The 19,257-nt window shown below is 46.4% G+C and overlaps 1 protein-coding gene across 4 annotated transcripts in view; it reads right to left on the reverse strand.

Moving 5' to 3' along the window:
- Positions 1–2,537: 2,537 nt before the first annotated feature.
- PAK1 (p21 (RAC1) activated kinase 1) overlaps positions 2,538–19,257 on the reverse strand; it is a 138,196-nt gene continuing 121,476 nt past the window's right edge. For all 4 annotated transcript variants that reach the window (XM_053310632.1, XM_053310631.1, XM_053310633.1 and 1 more), the window contains 7 exons: positions 17,921–17,969; positions 16,908–17,020; positions 10,730–10,847; positions 7,282–7,381; positions 6,694–6,890; positions 4,880–5,017; positions 2,538–3,333 (listed from right to left, as the gene is read on the reverse strand). In XM_053310632.1, coding sequence (XP_053166607.1) covers positions 3,247–3,333; positions 4,880–5,017; positions 6,694–6,890; positions 7,282–7,381; positions 10,730–10,847; positions 16,908–17,020; positions 17,921–17,969 — 802 coding nt within the window. In that variant the 3' untranslated portion in view covers positions 2,538–3,246. The remainder of the gene's footprint in view (positions 3,334–4,879; positions 5,018–6,693; positions 6,891–7,281; positions 7,382–10,729; positions 10,848–16,907; positions 17,021–17,920; positions 17,970–19,257) is intronic.

The raw sequence follows: 19,257 nt of genomic DNA on the forward strand, positions 1-19,257 counted from the left end.
ATTGTGAGTTCAGTTGCTGCTTGTGCCCAAAAGAACCCACATACACTGTGCGTCAGGGTCTCTTGAGTGTAGAGGGATGATGCTCAACTCGCAGTGGGGGCGGGGCTCCCAAGGCCTTTAGGTCCAGCCTCCAAAACTATCTAGGTGCACTTCTGAACCCACAGTAGCAGCAGGAGGGTTGCAGTTTGAGATCCCTGCATTAGACAACTGCATGGAGAAGGAGGAGTCTGTTCAGGGCTGCCAGCCATAATACCTAAATGGAATCGTTTTTATTTTTCAGTTGCTCGGATTTATCATTGCCTGGTGCACTGGAAAGGCAGAACACACATTGTTTTAACCATTCCCTACATCAGGGATTCGCAAGCTTCCCCTGAATTATGATTGGCTGTAATTAGCTTCGTCTTACATCCAATTTTCAATCTCTGATTGGAAGAACACGGAATATTGAAGATCATTGGGGCTAATGGGGGATGACTGGAGATCCCAGCAAGGAGGTCATCACGAGCATCCTTACAATCCATTAGGCTTCTTTTAGCAACCTTTTTTCACAGGTTGGATATTCCAGGGAATACCTGGCATTTGGGGCTAAACGACAGGAGGAGCTCTTTGCCTTTCCCTGTGAGGTTGAATATATTGTGCACTTATAAAAGTCACAGAACCCAGATTTTCTTGTTTCTGTATTTGGCATTCCTTGATGCAAATTATGCACAACTGAAATTCTAATTGAATGCTGCCCCAGCTGGAGTGGATGTTTAGTGCTTCTTACCATATTCCCCACAGCCATTTCCATGGTTTCTCTTCTCGCAATATCCTTCCTAATGCTGGAAGCAGGCAACCCACTCCTACTAAAATGCATTGGCCCCCAATGACACAAGACAGACAAATACTTTACCGTCGCTTTCTGCATCCTGTGCCCTGCCTGTGTGCAAAGGTTGTCACTGTCCCTGTCAAATGCCCAATGTGCATCTAGTCTCAGCACCAACAAGATATCAGGCAATGCTGAGCATACGCCTGCTGGGAACAGGCACATGAGGGGTTCAGCCTCTATCTGGAAATTCCAGAAGTGCAACATGGAAAAGCGGTTACAGCATGGATTAGTGTAGCTAAGTTAAGGCATAGTTGCATGTACAGCCATAAGTGCCCTGAAAAACAAGAGTGTTCACTGCAGTTTATGGCCACCTGAAGTTGACAGGGGAAAGCATGGCTGGATGCCGGGAGAAGGGGGGAGAGAAAGCATGGCTGGATGACTGCTGTGCTGCACACCTGTGGACCATGGTTGGTGATGGCCAACAACCTGGGTGGCTTTAAGAGGGGTCTGGATAACTTCGTGGAGGAGAAGTCTATCAACGGCTACTAGTTGGAGGGCTATAGGCCACCTCCAGCTTCAAAGGAAGGATGCCTCTGAGTTCCAGTTGCAGGGGAGTAACAGCAGGAGGGAGGGCATGCCCTCAACTCCTGCCTGTAGGCTTCCAGCAGCATCTGGTGGGCCACTGTGTGAAACAGGAGGCTGGACTATATGGGCTTTGGGCCTGATCCAGCAGGGCTGTTCTTATGTTCTTAACTACAACTGCAGCCCCCATGACAGAAAATGCAAGAAGAAAGCCTCCAGTTGCAGCCGCCACCCCCAACCAAGCTGCTGACACACACCTCCAATACACAACCCATAAGGTAGAATGGCATTTCCCTTCTAGCAGCCTAGTGCAGAGCCATCCATCTCGGGGCTGGGGCTTCTGGCTGTAAGGAACAAGCAAGCTTTTTGGTTGCCACTTCTCCTTGGGAATGTTGCAGCACACAGACAAATATGTTGCATGTACATGCTCCTGGAAAAAGATGCTGCTTTAGAAGGTTACCCTTCAATAACAAAAACCCTTACAGGGCTTTCCTGAGACGTCGAACACAGCACCCATAGCCTGACACGTTTACAGAAATTCTTCACCTGATCCTCTAACCCAGAGATTCCCAACTTTGGGCCCCCAGATGCTATTGGACTACAACTCCCATCATCCCAAGCCACAACAGCCTTCAGCTTCCAGACTAGATTCAAAGTGCTGGGCTTGACCTTTAAACGCATACACAGTTTGGGGCTGGGGCATCTGAGACCACATTTGCCCATATGAACCTGCCAAGGCCCTTTGCTCTACATTTCAGGCCCTGCTTGGGGCCTCGCTATTGACTGAGATCCAGTTGGTGGGAACCAAAGACAGGGCCTTTTCAGTGGTGGGCCCTTCCAGATAATCGTCACTATGCTCCTTCCCTCAGAGTTTTAAGAAACACTAAAAGGCCCATCCTTTTAAAGAGGCTTTTTCGTTTTCATTCTTTGTCTCTAGTGAATTTTTAGTTTGTAAATCTGGCTTTTTCTGTCACTGTTCTATTGTTTTTATTTGTTTCATTGTTTTATCTTTCTGAGCCACCCCGATAAAAGTCCAACAACATCTGGCGACCTAAAGGTTGGGAAATCCTCTCTAACCAATAGAGAGGATTTCCAAAAGTTTGGGAAATCCTCTCTAACCAATAACAGATGACTGGAGACCAGAGGGTTGCAAACAGTGATGTGAATTTATTCAGAGGCAATTGGCTTCACAAGAAAGAAAAAGAAAAAACACAGCATGATGATCATTCATTAATGTAATCCTTAGATGGTCAAGGGGTGCCAACTAACTGTTCCAGCATCTCCTCTGGTGCATGCACACACTTTCCCAAATGTTCAGTGGTGCAGAGGAAGAAACTCTGAATTGCTACATGTTCCCCTTGAGATTATAAAAGCTGTCCTGATTTCCACTCGGCTGTTTTAACTTTCAAGTAATTGAAACTGTGTCAGTCTTTCAGTAGTCTAAGAACAGGGCTCTTGTGGAGATAGAGAGCGCCCCTGTAGCATTTTAAATTTAACCTAAGTGGGGGAAAGGTTGTCTAAAAGACTCCAGGTAATCTCCCCCCCCCTTTCCTAAATCAACACATTAAAAGATAAGGAAACATACTGGCTTGGCAGTGCATTGGTCGGGATCCAGCAGTCTCTTAACAATCTTTTCAACGTACATATTCCAAACGGGAGGTCACCGATTTTGAGTTAAGTCCCAGCCACATGTCCGCTTTGAGGTTCGACGCAATTTGTTGCCATGATTCCAATCTTGCAGGATTGAAGAGTCTTTCTGATAAAAGTAGTAAGAGTCGAGCTCTTTGAAGTCAGCATGTTTTTTTAAAAACACAGATTAGAGCGCTTGGCATGATGACCGCGGCCCCTTGGAGACTTCAGTGGTTGTTCTTCGCTGCTTCTTTTGCCGCAATAATCAGAGGAGTGAGGCTGGACAGGGGCTTGGCGATTTTTAGGAACTGGTGCTGGAAGGTAAGGGGGGAAAAGATGCTGTGGTGATGGAAGAAGATACCTCTTCGAAATTAAGCCCAGCCATCCAAGGTGACACATTCAGAAGCGGACTGGTAATGGAAGCCAGGGCAGCCCACTAATGAGGCCAGGTGAGACGGCTGCCACGCCTCAGGTGGTGGATTGGCAGAGGCTGCCCCATGCTTCCCGTCTTCATTGACCCGCTGCCTCTGCCAGCCCACTGCATCCCTCTTAGCTGGCAGTGGCATGCCCCCCACTGCTGCTTTCTAACTGAGCAAAGAGACATCTTTTAAAGTGGTGATTCTCTTATGTTTAGGGACATAGGAAGCTGCCATATACTGTGTCAGACCATTGGTCTGTCTAGTTCAGTATGGTCTACCCAGACTGGCAGCGGATTCTCCAAGGTTGCAGTCAGGAATCTCTCTCAGCCCTGTCTTGGAGATGCCTGAGAGGGAACGTGGAACCTTCTGCTCTTCCCAAAGCGGTTCTATCCCCTGAGGGCAATATCTTACAGTGCTCACACTTCTAGTCTCCCATTCAGATGCAACCAGGGCAGACCCTGCTTAGCTAAAGATACAAGATACCACAAGAACAGCTCTCCTCCTTTTTTAGCAGGGGGAGAAAAACTGGCCCAATCCACCCCCAGCACGGCACCCTCCAATGGCTGTTGCTGGTATCTGCCTTGTGTTTCTTTTTAGTGTGTGAGCCCTTTGGGGACAGCAGAGCATCTTGTTTATGTATTATTTATTTTTCTATGTAAACAGCTTTGAGAACTTTGGTTGAAGAACGGTATATTGTCCATAGGAGGCGGTGCAGCAGTGGTGGCGCAGATGTGCTACCAAGGTAAGGGGAGTGGGAGGACCAGGACCTGAAGTGGGTGGAGGGGGGGGAGAGATCTGCCTAGGGGAGGGGAAAGTGTGGCATGCTTTGGGCATTGCTGAGGTGTGTGAGGGAGGGGGTTAAGGAGGGAAACGGCAAGCAGTGGCTCAACACACCCTCTCTGACAGAGAGAGGGGGAGCATGGGTAAGCCTCAAAGGGACACTGGTTAGAGAATTGGGCTGCATTTCCCTCAGAATTCGTGCTTAATATTTCTCTCTCCACTCTACTCCCCACTTTTCTTGATGCATGGTTGTGTATGCAGTGGCAGGCTCCAGTGTTCCCTCTAACAGGGATTCCCAGATGTTGTTGACTACAACTCCCATAATCCCCAAGCAAAAGCCATTGCAGCTGGGGATTCTGGGAATTGTAGTCAACAACTTTGGGGAAAACCCTGTTAGAGGGAACACTGCTGGGCTCTCCTTTGCTGGGGGGTGGGGGGGGGGGGGTTTCGAACTAAGACTGGACGGCATCCAAAGGCCATCATGGCTGGGGATGATGGGAGTAGTTGTCCTACAATCTCTGGGGGCCTAAAGTTGAGACCCGCTGTGCTACAGCATCCCTGACGGATGGCTGCCCAGCTTCTGTTCGAACCCACCACCACCCATCAAAGGAGAGCCCACTAATGCATGAGGCAGGCTGTTCCAGAGTCACACAGCCCCTACCTGGAGTAGTTCATTGGCAGAGCCCCTCTTCTCCACATCCATCTCAAGGCAGCGATTAAGGAAGTCTCTAAATATGGGCGAGAGCTTTTCTGGATTCTGCAGCTCTGGGGTCCCGTTGGTCGCAATGAGATACAAAGCCTGCGAAGAAAAAGCACAGAAAGAGTCTAAGCCATGGCTGCATTGTGTGCCCTATTTTGTGCCCAAACTATTAGACCAAACACAAGTATTTCCATATTGGAAAGAGAAAGCAATGCATGTAAGTGAAAAGCCAGGAAAGAGCAGTGAAGGCCCATTGTCAAAAGCGGGGTGTGTTTCTCCTCGTGAATTTCAAATTGCAAATGAAGAGATGTTTTTCTTAGCAGTGGTTCTCCTCTGCTGAGACCTGCTAGATATTTATATTCCATCACGGCCCCCAAGCTAAGAAGAGCCTTGGCATTAGTCAGATTTAGTATTTTACCTACTGCTGTTCTTGAAGGCAAATTCAAGAAGGTTCCTTATGGGGCCAGGGTTTGCCCGTGTGGAGCTGGGGTTGTTGAATCTTCTGCTCATGTTCTGTTGTACTGCCATATTACAGAGATGCTCGGGCTCAATTAATCTTACCATTGCTGTCAAAATAGCCAGGGCACTTGGATGCTTTCTATTTGCAGATTTTATTGTCTGATAATGATGATGCCATTTCTTTAAATGTTGCAAAATATTGTTTTGCTGTCTGCAAGCTACGGCCTGAGTTAGCCAGATTATTGTTATTTTAAGTTTTCTTAAAGTTTTAGATGATTGCTTGACTTCTATTGATTGCTGTTATTACTGTCAGGTTATTGGCTGTATTTTTTAAATAATAGTATCTGACTTCATTGGTAAGTCAACGGCTTTTTGGAACTACATTCCAAAATGACATTTTGGGTGCTCTTTTTTAAAAAATAAAATAAAATCTGGTAATTGTGTCAAATTGCTAAGAGTTTTACTTTATGATCAAAGATCTTAGCAATTTGACACAATTACCAGATTTGATTTGATTTTTCCAAAAAAAGAGTTCCAAAAAGCAATTGACTTACCAATGAAGTGGTAAATCTGTGCCAGGACAGAAAAATACCACTTCTGTAGGGACTCTCAAAGGAACATAGGAAGCTGCCTTATACTGAGTCAGACCATAGCTCAGTATTGTCTATACCAACTGGCAGTGGCTGTCCACCGTTTCAGGCAGGATTCTCTCCTAGCCCTATGCAGAGATACCAGGGAGTGAACCTGGGACCTTCTGTACAGAAGCAGATGCTCTACCACTGAGCTATGCTCCCATTCCATAAGGGGAATCTCTTACAGCAGACAGTGCTCATGTGTAGTCACCCATCCAAATGCAAACCAGTGTGGACCCTGCTTAGCAAAGAGGGCAATTCAGGCTTGCTACCGCAAGACCAGCTCTTCTCCTCATCTGACACTGTTCCAGTCTCTTTGGAGAAAGGCTGGTGAAGAGGAGTAATAAAATAAAACCACCAAAAGTCTTTTGTTGAAAACCTTTATCTCAAAACTAGGGAGGGTGAAATTACTCTGAAACTGCTCTGAAACTACCATCCACTGGCTCCCTCCCCTCCCACCAACAATTTTGTAGGGGTGGCACTTCTCTAGTCAGGTGGTGGCCTCTGTTTAAATTCCTCATAAATCCCCTAGGGAAAACATGACAACACAGAGCCATTCCCAGGGATTGATGGGAAATCAAAATAGGGTGAATCACTAGCCATCCCACTTCCATTTCACCTGTGAAAGGGGAGGTGAAATGCTGAATGAGGGCAGTTTCAGGTCAGCCCTAACAGAAATCTTACCCGTAGAGGATTCTCATTGAGGTACGGTGGTTCCCCCTCTATCATTTCAATGGCCATGATCCCCAGAGACCAGATGTCCACTTTGGGCCCATACGCTTTCCTTGTCACCACCTCAGGAGCCATCCAGTATGGCGTCCCCACCATGGTACTGCGTTTGCTCTGCTCGGGAGTGATCTGAGCGCAGAAACCAAAATCGGCTGGAAAAAGAAAAACCGGAAAAGAGCAACATTTAGGCAGAGAGAGAGAGAGTATGCACGCACACACTGGTATAAGAAAGACAATATATGTGAAAAGGCTTTTTGGGACTGCAACCAATCACAAGCTGGATATGAGCCAGCAGTGTGAAACAGCTGCAAACAAAGCTAATGTGACTTTAGACTGCATTAACAAAACCATAGTTTCCCAAGAGCCGAGAAACATTTTTTCACTAGTTAGACCTGATCTAGAGTACTGTGTCTGGTTCTTGGTGCCATATTGGAGGAGTGGAGGGGCTGTGATGTTATATGGAGCCTTTCAGTGGCATCTTGGCATGGCGTGCCTTGTCCTTCCCAAGCTTACCATTCCCCCGCAATAATCCCATCCACGTACTTAGCTTGACAGAACCGTCCATCCCTAGCAAGATGTTGTCACTCTTGATGTCCCGGTGGATGACCTGGTTGGAATGGAGGAATTCCAAAGCCTGAAGACACTGTGTGGGGAAACCCAGCAGAGGACAATTAGTTAATGTATTAACACAGCCCCTAATGCAAAAAGTCAGGAGAACATGGCCAAAGGACTATGATTAGTCACAGTTGTTAGAATGTTCTTGCACAAAATTCACCCGTGTGCATCTAACCCCTGCTAAATGAGCAAAGAGGCATCTTTTAAAACTAATGGCTCTCTTTATTGAGCAGGGGGAGAGGAACTGGCCCTCTCCATCCCCAGCACAGCATCCTTCCCGTGGCTGTTGTTAGTGTCTATCTTATGCTTCTTTTTCAATTGTGAAGTCTTTGGGGATAGGGAGCCAGCCATCCATCCATCTATCTATCTAATTCTCCTAAACGTACCCATCGCTAATCCCATGCGTGGCAGCTCGTGAGAGTTTGCAAGCAGCTGCCTGGGGGACAGCGACGGGGAGAAAATGGCAGCAGCTGCCAGTGGGCGGGGAGGGAAAGGTCCCGCAGCCCAGCCCAGCTGGCGGGGAGGGAAACCGCTACTGGCGGGCAGGAAGGAAAGCCAAGCGCAGAACAGACTGAGGCTGAAACGGGGGAAGGACAGAGAACCGACTGGGGCTGAAGGGAGGGGGGAAATGACAGAGTGAACTAGGGGTGCAGGTGGTCTGCGCTGGATCAGCTAGCATATCTATCTATATATTTATCTTAGGCATACCCGTTGCTAATTCCATGTGTGGCAGCTCTCATGAGAGTTTGTGAGCAGATGCCCGGATAGTGACGGGGAAGAAAATGGTGGCGGCAGCTAGCCGGCCGGCCGGCCAGCAAAGAAAACTGCAGCGGGTGGGTGGCCAGCCAAAGGTGGCAGTGGCCGACAGGAGGAGGCGGCGGGCAGGGGAGGAGGCGGCGGACAGGCAGGTGGGGGAGAAAGTGGCGGTGGACTAGAAGCGCAGATGCTCTGTGCCCGGCCCAGCTAGTTTCATTTATTTATTTTATATATGTATATATGTAAGCTGCTTTGGGAACTTTTGTTGAAAAGTTGTATATAAATATTTGTCGTATTCTTATTGCTAGTGTGTGTGCGCACGCATTTTTTATTAATTGTGAGCCCTTTTGTGACAGGGAACCAAGTTCTCATACCTCTCACCATGTAAACCACTTTGAGAACATGGTTGTTGAAAAGCAGATAATATAATATAAATCTAACCAACTGTTAAAACAAAAACATAGGTAGGTGCCTAGGAAGCTACCATATACTGGAGTCAGCAGAAAGAAGGCAAGAGGGACAGTGCAACAGGTTCTGACACGTTTCGAGGTAGGAACCTCTTCTTCAGGGGAAAACATGCATGTGTCAAAATAAAAGACTTCCGCTTCAAGGAAAAGAAGAGGAAATGTATCAGAACCTGCCTAGAAACGTATCGGAACCTGCCTCAGCAATAAATCATTGTTGCACTGCCTCTCTGTTCTTCCTCCTGTTGATACTGGTGTGGGGCCATGCCTCTTGTCCTTGTATACCAAGTCAAAACATTGGTCCATGTAGGTCAGTATTGTCTAAACTGACTGGCAGCAGCTTCTCCAAGATTTTAGGCAGGTGTCTTTGCCAGCCCTACCTGGAGATGCCAGAGACTGAATCTGGGGCTTTCTGCATACAAAGCAGATGCTCCACCCCTGTGAAGCTGAGGCCTCACCCCCTGACATCAGACTCTTCATTTTAAGGTAAAGGTAAAGTGTGCTGTCAAGTCAATTTCGACTCCTGGTGCCTACAGAGTCCTGTGGTTTTCTTTGGTAGGAGGGGTTTACCATTGCCGCTGCCTCCTCCTGAGCAGTATGAGATGATGCCTTTCAGCATCTTCCTAGATTGCTGCTGCCCGACATAGTACCAGCGAGGATTCGAACCAGCAACCTTCTGCTTGTTAGTCAAGCATTTCCCCGCTGCGCCACTTAAGATGATCCATTTTAAGGGGAGCCCTTTAAATCCCAGCACGAACAGTGAAGAGAGTACTAGGTGTATAAACAGAGCAGGCTTGTCCACTTTCCAATGGCCAAGAGTTCATCTATTTTTAAAAGCATATATAATCTCAAATGAGTAGGCATTTATCAGGTAAATTATAGGAGTGCTGATGGCAATGGAGCAGAGATGAAGTTAACAGTCAGCAGACACTGGAGGACAAGAGGATATTTCAGGTCATCATTAATAACCAAGCTCCAAGTAATTACATAGATTCCTCTTAGGATGGCATTTTCTTTTTCTAGCAGGGCCTCTGCACTTTCAAGAGCTGTGGGAGAGGCTGAACTTTAGCAGGTAAAGCTTTCTTTGGCGTGGAGATGAAATTTGTTTTTTAAAGAACGTTATTTACCTGAAACAATTTCAAAGAACGAAGGCAATGATGATTTCTTAGTTTAAATGTTTTGCAACCATAATGTTTAGTATAGAGTCCAGGGATCTCAACTTAAAAGTGTTGTCTTCTAGTCCCTGTGGTTTGCAGAGATAGGCTTGAAAACACACATATAATGGTGATTATTCAGAAGCCAAGGTGGATTTGCCAAAGATTCCTAGTGGCTTCAGTGTCCTAGATTACTGCTCCCAAGTAGAATAAAAGTGGGACAAATTGTGGAAATGGATGTCGGACGTAACCCCCCCAATTACCTGATGTGCCTTGAAATCCCCCAACCCCAAGTTACAGTACTACCTGCATATACTTCATAACCTTGTGGGTTTCCAAATCCTTGTGTGTAAATCTTTCTAGATATATCATGTACAAACAACCACTTTGTATATAATTGTGCTTTGGCAACGTACTGTATGCTTTGGTAGTTTGTTGGTTCAATAAAAAAATCTTGTCCTATAAAAATCTTGTCCTATCTTAGAGAAGCCAAGGAGGGAACTTGGAACCTTCTGCTCTTTGCAGAGCTGCTCCAACCCCTGAGGGGAAGATCTTCCAGTGCTCACACTTCTAGTCTCCCATTCATATGCAGCCAGGGCAGACCCTGCTTAGCAAAGTGGACAAGTCATGCTTGCTACCACCAGCCCAGCTATCCTCTCAGGCGGTATATAAAATAACTAAGTAAATAAATAAATTGTAAACCGACCAGAGATGCAAGTTTTGGGCGGTAAACAAATATGTTAAATAAATAAAAATAAATAATATCTATGAGTTTATCAGGTAGAAGAATTCAACTTTTTCTTGGGCTAGAATTTCCCTTTCACATAGCAAGCAGAATTCCTTTGGCACTCCTCCCCAGCAGTTCCTTCAAGAAATGCAAACCAAGAAATGGTTTTCACATGGGAATGTTGCAAGCATAGCCCTCCATCAGTGAAGTGCACATTCCAAAGGGAACAGAACAAACAAACAAAACCCCTCATTGTTTAAATTTTAAACCCTTACCTCCCGGCACACAGCAGCGATCTGCCCTTCATCCATGCAGGTCTCTGTCACCACGTCTGTCAACGAGCCGCCTGCCAAATACTCCATGACTACCCACAATTCATCCCCCACGAGGTAACTGCGGTAAGCCAGAGGAAGAACAGAAGGCAATTGTGTTTTCTTAGCCAAACATCTTCCTATTGCCAAATCTGAGACTAGAGCTATTTTTAAAAACGGAGAGAGCTGGGAACACAAACGGCCAGCATGCAATAATGAACAGAGTGAGGGGACTGGGGTGGGGATATGGATTCGAAATGTAGAAAGCTGCCTTACACCACGCCAGACCCTTGGTCCATCCAGCTCAGTATTATCTCCTCTGACCGTCAGTGGCTCTCCAAGGATACAAGAGTCTTTCCCGGCCCTACCTGGAGATGCCAAGGAATGAACCTGGCACCTTCTGCATGCTAAGCAGATGCTCTACCGCTGAGCTAGGGGTCCCATCTCTGAAACATTTCGATTAATGTAGCACGTTGCTTTATACTGAGTTAGAACCATCTAGCAGAGTATTGTCTAAAAACTGACTGGCAGTGGCTCTCCAGGGCTTCAGGCAGGTGACTTTCCCAGCCCTACCTCAAGATGCTAGGGATTGAACCTTCTGCGGACATAAGAACAGCCCTGTTGACTCAGTCTCAAGGCCCACCCAGTCGAACATCCTGTTTCACCCAGCGGGCCACCAGATGCCTCCGGGAAGCCCACAGGCAAGAAGTGAGGGCATGCCCCCTCTCTTGCTGTTGCTCCCCTGCAACTTGTATTTACAGGCACCTTGCCTCTGGGGCTGGAGGTGGCCTAGAGCCACCAGACTAGTCGCCATTGATGGACCTGTCCTCCATGACTTTGTCTAAGCCCCTTTTAAAGCCATCCAAGCTGGTGGCCTTCACCACATCCCATGGCAGGGGATTCCATAGATTAACTATGCGCTGTGTGAAAAAGTACTTTGTTTTGTCGGTTCCTAAATATCCTGGTGTTCAGTTTCATGGGATGAGCCCTGATCCAAAGCAGATGATCTATCATGCCAAGTAATTAACCTAGGACCTTCTGCGTACAAGACAGATGCTCCACCAACTAGGCTAGGGTCTCCATCCTTGTTCCAATTCAAATTCCTATTCAGCCATTGAGCTTGCTGGGTGGCCATGGGAAGGTCTAAATCTACCTCATAGGGTTGTTTTGAGGGTAAAATAAGGAAACCCCTGGGTATATATATCTTAAAGATCCCTAGAAAAGGGTCACTGGAGGATGAAAAACAGGAGTTTCTACTGGGTTAGCAAGCATTGTTATCTATCGTAGAGAGTCTGTACTGCTGCAGTCTCAAAAGGCCACACCAACCCTACTCTGGTCTGGGTGTGAGGAAATTGGTGGGTTCATACAGCATGACCAATCTCGACGTATCCTACTCTGCTTGTGACAGGGAACTGGACATCCAGCACTCATTTCAAATCTAAGTTACAGGTGTCCAGTTCCCTGCAGCAAGTAAGGTAGGTTATGCATGAAACAGATTGTCAGAAGATTTAGAACGAACAAAAGGAAATACTTTCACAAACATCTATGGAATTTTCTGCCCCGGGACGTGGTGATGGCCACTAGCTTGGATTGCTTTAGAAGGAGGCTTAGACAAATTCATGGAGGACAGGTCTATCAATGGCTACTAGTCTGGTGAAGCCACTGAATCTCTCAATCTGAATCTCTCTCAGCCTTGTCTTGGAGATGCTGCCAGGGAGGGAACTTGGAACCTAGAGGCTCTTCCCAGAGTGGCTCCATCCCGAGGGGACTATCTTGCAGTGCTCACACTTCTAGTCTCCCTTTCATATGCAACCACAGTGGACCCTGCTTAGCTAAGGGGACGAGACATGCTTGCTACCATAAGACCAGCTCTCCTCTCCAAGTAAAAACAGCTCTTACAATCAGGAAATTCTCCCTAAGGTCTACCCCAACTCTGCTTCCTTGTGATTTCAACCCTTTCTAGCACTATGTATAGAGGAAATTGCTTCAGGATCAGCCAGAGGGCATTTAAACCCCAAGAATCTGAACACAGTCACATTTCCTGCAAGCACAATTGAGCCTGTCCTGCCACATCCCCTGTCCCACTGGGACAGGGGAGAGCAAATGTTCATAGCAGCATGGATCCCTTCTGACCGGAGAAAGGAAAAAGCCAGAGCAGCATGTCTGGAAAATGGCAAGAGAAGGCAACCTCCCCTTGGTCCTGAATTCACAGCATCATACCGCTAAGACCTTATGGCATGCATCTTCTTGACAAACTTTAGAATTAGCTTTAGAAACAATTAAAAACAAAACCATGAACAGTACTGGGATAGAGCTCAATATCCACAAAACAAGAACTCTGTTCTGTTTTGTTTTCTTTTAACATAAGTTAGTGACCCCAAAGATTGTCCAAATATGTTTGAAAGCATTTAGGTAATGCCTGGTGAAGTTTACCAGGCTGGGATAGAGGGCTTTGCAAGATTAGCAATCAAAATTTATGTCCTTCGCTATATATTCATATTGTTTGGTTTGGTTTTTGTTATTGTGTCACAAAATTGCTATATTCTTGAGGTTATTTATATTTCTTTTCCTGTTATATGGATTGTTGATCGCTGTCTTATCCTTTTCCTAGCTGCTCTGAATTCTCTTTTGAGAAGAAAAGCTGTAAAGAGATAAATGAATGAAGGATATTGTATTTGATCTTAAAGGCCTGTGATCTTCAGATCTGGCTGGCCCAACACTGAACAAAAGCCAGAAATTTCTAGCCTTCCTTGCTGAAAGACATACAAGTTTCTGTCCAACACAGGAGGCCTATTGTCTATTGTAATCAAAGTTTACTTTAGTTAGAAGCTGCATCAAATAGACAAGATTTTCCTGAATTCTTCCTGAAGAATTGTTCTAGTTAGTTGTGCAAGATTTACTCACCTATTTAGAGATGGCAAAACAAGAGACATTTTCTGGAAAACCACTAAACTTTCAGAAACTGTAATCAGTTTCTCAGAAACAAGCTCCAGACAATGCAACAAGCCAGTAGCCAAGGGAGGCCCGTGGTAGCCTGTGTCCAGCTGCGGCAGCGCCCCTGCTCGCCCCGCCCCCTAGTCTGACGTCAGATGTGAGTGGTAAGCCACGCCCCCAACTTCTGACATCCGATGCAGGGGCATGGTCTAGCTCCCGAAGGGGGCTGCATGGCCTCGTTCGGGAATTAGATCAAGGCCAGCACTGTGTTCGCTGCGCATCCAGAAGCACCACTCCTGGTAGTGCTGCGAACAAAGCGCTGGCCATTTAACTCCCAAACAGAGACCATGCCCCCGTGTCTGACATCAGCTGTGGGGGGAGGTATCGGGGCCGCAAGGCGCAGCCCCTGAGGGGCAGCCCAGGTTCTTTGAACCCTGTCGCCTAACGGTGGCTACGCCCCTGCAACTAGCCAGCACAACAGCCTTGTACAAATGCAGCCTTAGGCAGGATGTCAGCTGATTCCTTCACAATGTCATCCCCCAAATAAAGCTGACATCTCTGCCTCTGTGCCTAGTTGTGGCGGGCAAACATGAATTGTCCCCTTTGCTAAGCAGGGACTATCCTGGTCTGCATTTGAATGGGAGACTACTTGTGTGAGCACTGTAAGATGGGGATGGGGCCACTCTGGGGAAAGCAACATCCTGCTTGCATGCAGAAGGTTCCAGGTTCCCTACCTGGCATCCCCAAGATAGGGCTGGGAGAGACTCCTGCCTGCAGCCTTGGGGAAGCTTCTGCCATGCTGTGTAAATAATACTGAGCTAGATGGACCAATGGTCTGACTCCATATTAGGAAGCTTCCTATGTTCCTAGGTGGACATTCCCTTAAGGAGGAAAACCCATACTTGCATGTGAGACAGGTAGAAGGAACAGAGACCAGACAAACTAGAATTGCTTTAATGATTTAAATTTGATTTTATTCAGTTTTAATGTAACTACCCAGAGACCTGAGTTCTGGGTGGTATACAAATATGCTAAATAAATAAATAATAAATAAATATATAAGTAGGCCAGAAGAGAACATGCTCTTAGAGCCCTTCCTGACAGGGCTTTTGGGGAGGAACACAGGAAGCCACCTTGCACCAAGGCTGACCCTTGGTCCATCTGGCTCAGTACTGTCAACACTGCCTGGCAGCAGCTCTCTAGGAGCCCTTCCCAGGCCTACCTGGAGATGCTGCCAGCGATTGAACCTGGGACCTTCTACATGCAAAGCAATAGCTCTACCACTAAGCTACTGCTGAACAGGATATCTGGCAGTCACGGCAGGGGGCTTGAGTACTCTCAGTAGGGTTGCCATATTCTGGCTTTCCAAAGGCAGCGTGGTATAGTGGTTAGAGTGCTGGACTAGGACCGGGGAGACCCAAGTTCAAATCCCCATTCAGCCATGAGACTAGCTGGGTGACTCTGGGCCAGTCACTTCTCTCTCAGCCTAACCTACTTCACAGGGTTGTTGTGAGGAGAAACTCAAGTATGTAGTACACCGCTCTGGGCTCCTTGGAGGAAGAGCGGGATATAAATGTAAAAATAATTAATTAATTAGTTAATTTGCATATTATGTAAATTGGCTTGAAAATAATTTTTGAGCAGGAGAATAGTGACTGCATGTTTTGCTCCATAACTCCGCGTCTACAAGGGCTAGAGCTTAGCTTAAAAAAAAGAAAGAAAGCTGAGATCCGGGCGAATCTGGGTGAGCTAAACAATCTGAGTGAGATGTTTAAAATCTGGGTGAAACCCAAAATTCTGGCGGGCATGGCAACTCTAGTACTCTGTGACTAGTAACCATTATTGATAATTTTGATTTGTCTTGCAGAACAGAGTGCACAGAGCTCACTGGGTGACTCTGGGCCCGTCATGTATCTCTCAGCCTAACCCACCTCACAGGGTTGAGGTGAGGATAAACATAACCACATACACTGCTCTGGGCTCCTTGGAGGAAGAGTGGGTTATGTATGTAAAAATTAATTAAAAATAATCCATAGCCCTTCATTTGACCTTTAAAGCACCGAACACTGCGTGTCCAGAATCTCTCTGAGCGCCTTTCTCCCATATGGGCTTTGACTGCATGTAAACTGGGCCTCTCTAGGTAGACTCTCCAGTCTGGTTATTCTTCTAACACACTCGTATCCTGGCTTTCCACTTCCCAGCCCTCAAGGTGGAATACAACCAACCATTAACACTAATGTCTGAACCGGGGATAGGCAATCTTGGCTCTCCAGCTATTGCTGAAGGAGTTATAGGTAGTTCAGCAACAGCTGGAGAGCCAAAGAAACCAGCCCTTGGTCTATACCAGGGATTCTCAACGTTGGGTCCCCATATGTTAATGGACTTCAACACCCATAATCCCCAACCAAAGGTCACTGGGGCTGGGGATTATGGAAGCTGAAGTCCAATAAGATCTGGGGACCCAACGTTGAGAACCCCTGGTCTATACCGTAAGATCTAGTTAAAAAGGAGAAACAGCAAGAAACAATCATTTTAAAATCCCAAGAAAATCAAACCATTTTTAATTTGCTGTCTGAAAGATAAGAAAGTTAGTACGAAGCAGGGGCACTCTGCAAATAGGGTGCCACCCCAGATAAGGTCCTACCACACACCACCGCACATCTAATTTCAGATGGCAGAGGCACTTGGAGCAAGGCCTCAGAAGATTAATGTGAATACTGGGCAGGTTCATATCAAAGAAGATAGGAACATAGGAAGCTGCCTTGTACCGAGCCAGACCATTAGTTCATCTAGCTCAGCATTGTCTACACAGACTGGCAGTGGCTTCACCAAGACTGCAGGCAAAGTCTCTTTCGGCCCTATCTGGAGATGCCAGGGAGGGAATTTGGAACCTTCTGCATGCAAGCATGCAGGTACTCTACCCAGAGCAGCCCCATGTCCTAAGGGGAATATTTTATAGTGCTCACACATGTAGTCTCCCATTCAAATGCAAACCAGAGCAGACCCTGCTTAGCAAAGGGGACAATTCATGCTTGCTACCACAAGACAAGCTCTCTTCTTCAGATACCCCAGACTGAAGCCATTTAAGAGACAAAAGGCCACAAGAATTATTACAGAATAGAGAATTAACAACCTATCAGAGTAGCTTTGGATCTAAACCAGATTACATCCAGCTCATGAATTCTCCCTATTGTGAGACCTCGCATACCTGTCCAGATAGTTGACAATGTTGGGATTCTTGTTTTCCCTCATGACAAGAATTTCATTAATTATCAACTCTTTCTTCGGCTGTTGTTGCAAGTTCATCTGTTTGATAGCAACCTGAAATCAGGAAAAGAGAACAGGAAGAAAGAGAGAGAGAAAGTGTCAAACTATTAAATTTAGTTACCTTGATTCTAAATTCTGAGTCGCTAATGATTTGCTAGAGCAGGGATTCCCAACTCTGAGTCCCCAGATGTTGAAGTGGTGGATCTCTTATTTTAAGCAGCGGGAAAGCAACCGGCCCTATCCAACTCCAGCACAGCAACCCTCCAGTGGCTGTTACTGATGTCGACCTTATGTTTCTTTTTAGATTGTGAGTCCTTTTGGGACAGGGAAATTTCTATATAAACCACTTTGAGAACTTTTGTTGAAAAGTGGTATATTATTATTATTATTAGTAGTAGTAACATCATTATCATGTTGTTTGGTGGTAACATCATCATCAGAGTAGTAACATCAATGGCTTGGGCCCAGGATATTTAAGAGAGCGCCTTCTTTGTCATGAACGCTGCCGCCTATTAAAATCTTCTGGAGAGGTCCGGTTACAGTTGCCGCCAGCTTGTTTGGTGGCGACTCGAGTCTGGGCTTTCCCTGGGGCTGCCTCGGAGCTTTGGAATATGCTCCCTGTTGAAATAAGAGCATCTCCTTCTCTTATTTGTTTTCCGGAAGACCCTCAAGACACACCTGTTCTCAAAGGCTTTTAACTGGAAATAATTTTAATAATTTGTTCTAACCACTTGTTCTTACTGTGTTTTGTGGATTTTTAATGTTTTTACTTTTTTTATATTGTTTTATATTTTGTACACCACCTAGAAATATACCTATCAGGCGGTACAGAAATATGATAAATCATCATCATCATCTGGAGATCCAGGGTTGGGAACTCCTATGGTGGGGCATTTAAGGCTCAGTCCAATGCACCCAAAATCAAATCAGAAGCAGAGTCCTTCAAGCACTTACTTCCTGCCCTGTCGCGACATCCATTGCTGTGTAAACGGTACCCGATGCTCTGCAACAAAAACAGAACAAGAAAAGCAATTAAAAGAAGATCGAGGGCAGCAAAACTCAAGTGTCTTGGTCATGAATTATTCGCCAGTGCACAATATTCTGCAGGAAGCCATTCACAAGGCTATAGCCTTTGGCATCTGAGCAATGCTACTCAGTGCCATGGCATGGAAGAGAAAGAGGAGGAGAACCCTGCAAGAAGGGGTCGCTGCTCCCAGATCAACCTGTCTTCTGCCATGTAGTCTCCCCATCAATGGCCCCCACTAACTGAAAGAAGGTGGGTGGTAACTAGGGAGAGTTGTGTCTCAGCTGTGGCACCCCATTGTGGAACTCAAACTTTAGCAGGGTCATCTAGTGCCAAAGACTGTTTTCTTCTCCCAGGCCTTTGTAGTTGTTTCAATTGTGGTTTCTACTTTCCCCCCCATGGTTTAATCATTGTTTCGAACTGTTGTATTTGGGAATTTTTAAATGTTCTGTTTTGCAAATCACCCTGAACTCTTGAAGAGTGGAATAAAACGCTGATAACAAACCAACCACCTTCATGCCCATCAAACACATCCAATGCTACAGTAGCTAAATTCAATAGACCAGAGGTTCCCAACCTTGGGTTTTCCAGATGTTGCTGGGACTACAACTTCCATCATTCCCATCCACAACGGTATGCCTTCTGCCGAGCCAGACCACTGGTCCTCTACCTCAGTATCGACTACACCAGGGCTGCACAACTTTGGCACTCCTGCAGATGTGGGACTACAATGCCCATCACCCCGACTATTAACCACTGTGGCTGGAGATTGGGCGGGGGGGATGAAGTTGTGAAGCCCTGGTCTATGCTGACTGGCAGCAGAAGCTCTCCAGGGTTTCTGACAGGGTCTTCCCCAGCCCTACCTGGAGATGTCAGGACTGAACCTGGGACTTTCTGTATGCAAAGCAGATACTCTACCATTGAGCAATAGTTCTTACCCAAATAAGGAATCTTAGGTTACATAAGAAGTTGCCTACTCCTGTGTCGGATTATTGGTCTACCTAAGTCAAGGGAGGAGAGCTGGTCTTGTGGGAGAAAGAATGAATTGTCCCCTTTGCTAAGCAGGGTCCAGCCTGGTTTGCATTTGAATGGGAGACAACATGTGTGAGCACTGTAAGATCTTCCCATTAGGGGATGGGGCCGCTCTGGGAACAGCACCTCCATGCTTGCATTCAGAAGGTTCCAAGTTCCCTCCCTGGCAGCATCTCCAAGATAGGGCTGGAAGAGATTCCTGCCTGCGACCTTGAAGAAGCTGCTGCCAGTCTGT

This window comes from Hemicordylus capensis, chromosome 3 (genome assembly GCF_027244095.1).
Source record: "Hemicordylus capensis ecotype Gifberg chromosome 3, rHemCap1.1.pri, whole genome shotgun sequence".
Lineage (NCBI taxonomy): Eukaryota > Metazoa > Chordata > Lepidosauria > Squamata > Cordylidae > Hemicordylus > Hemicordylus capensis.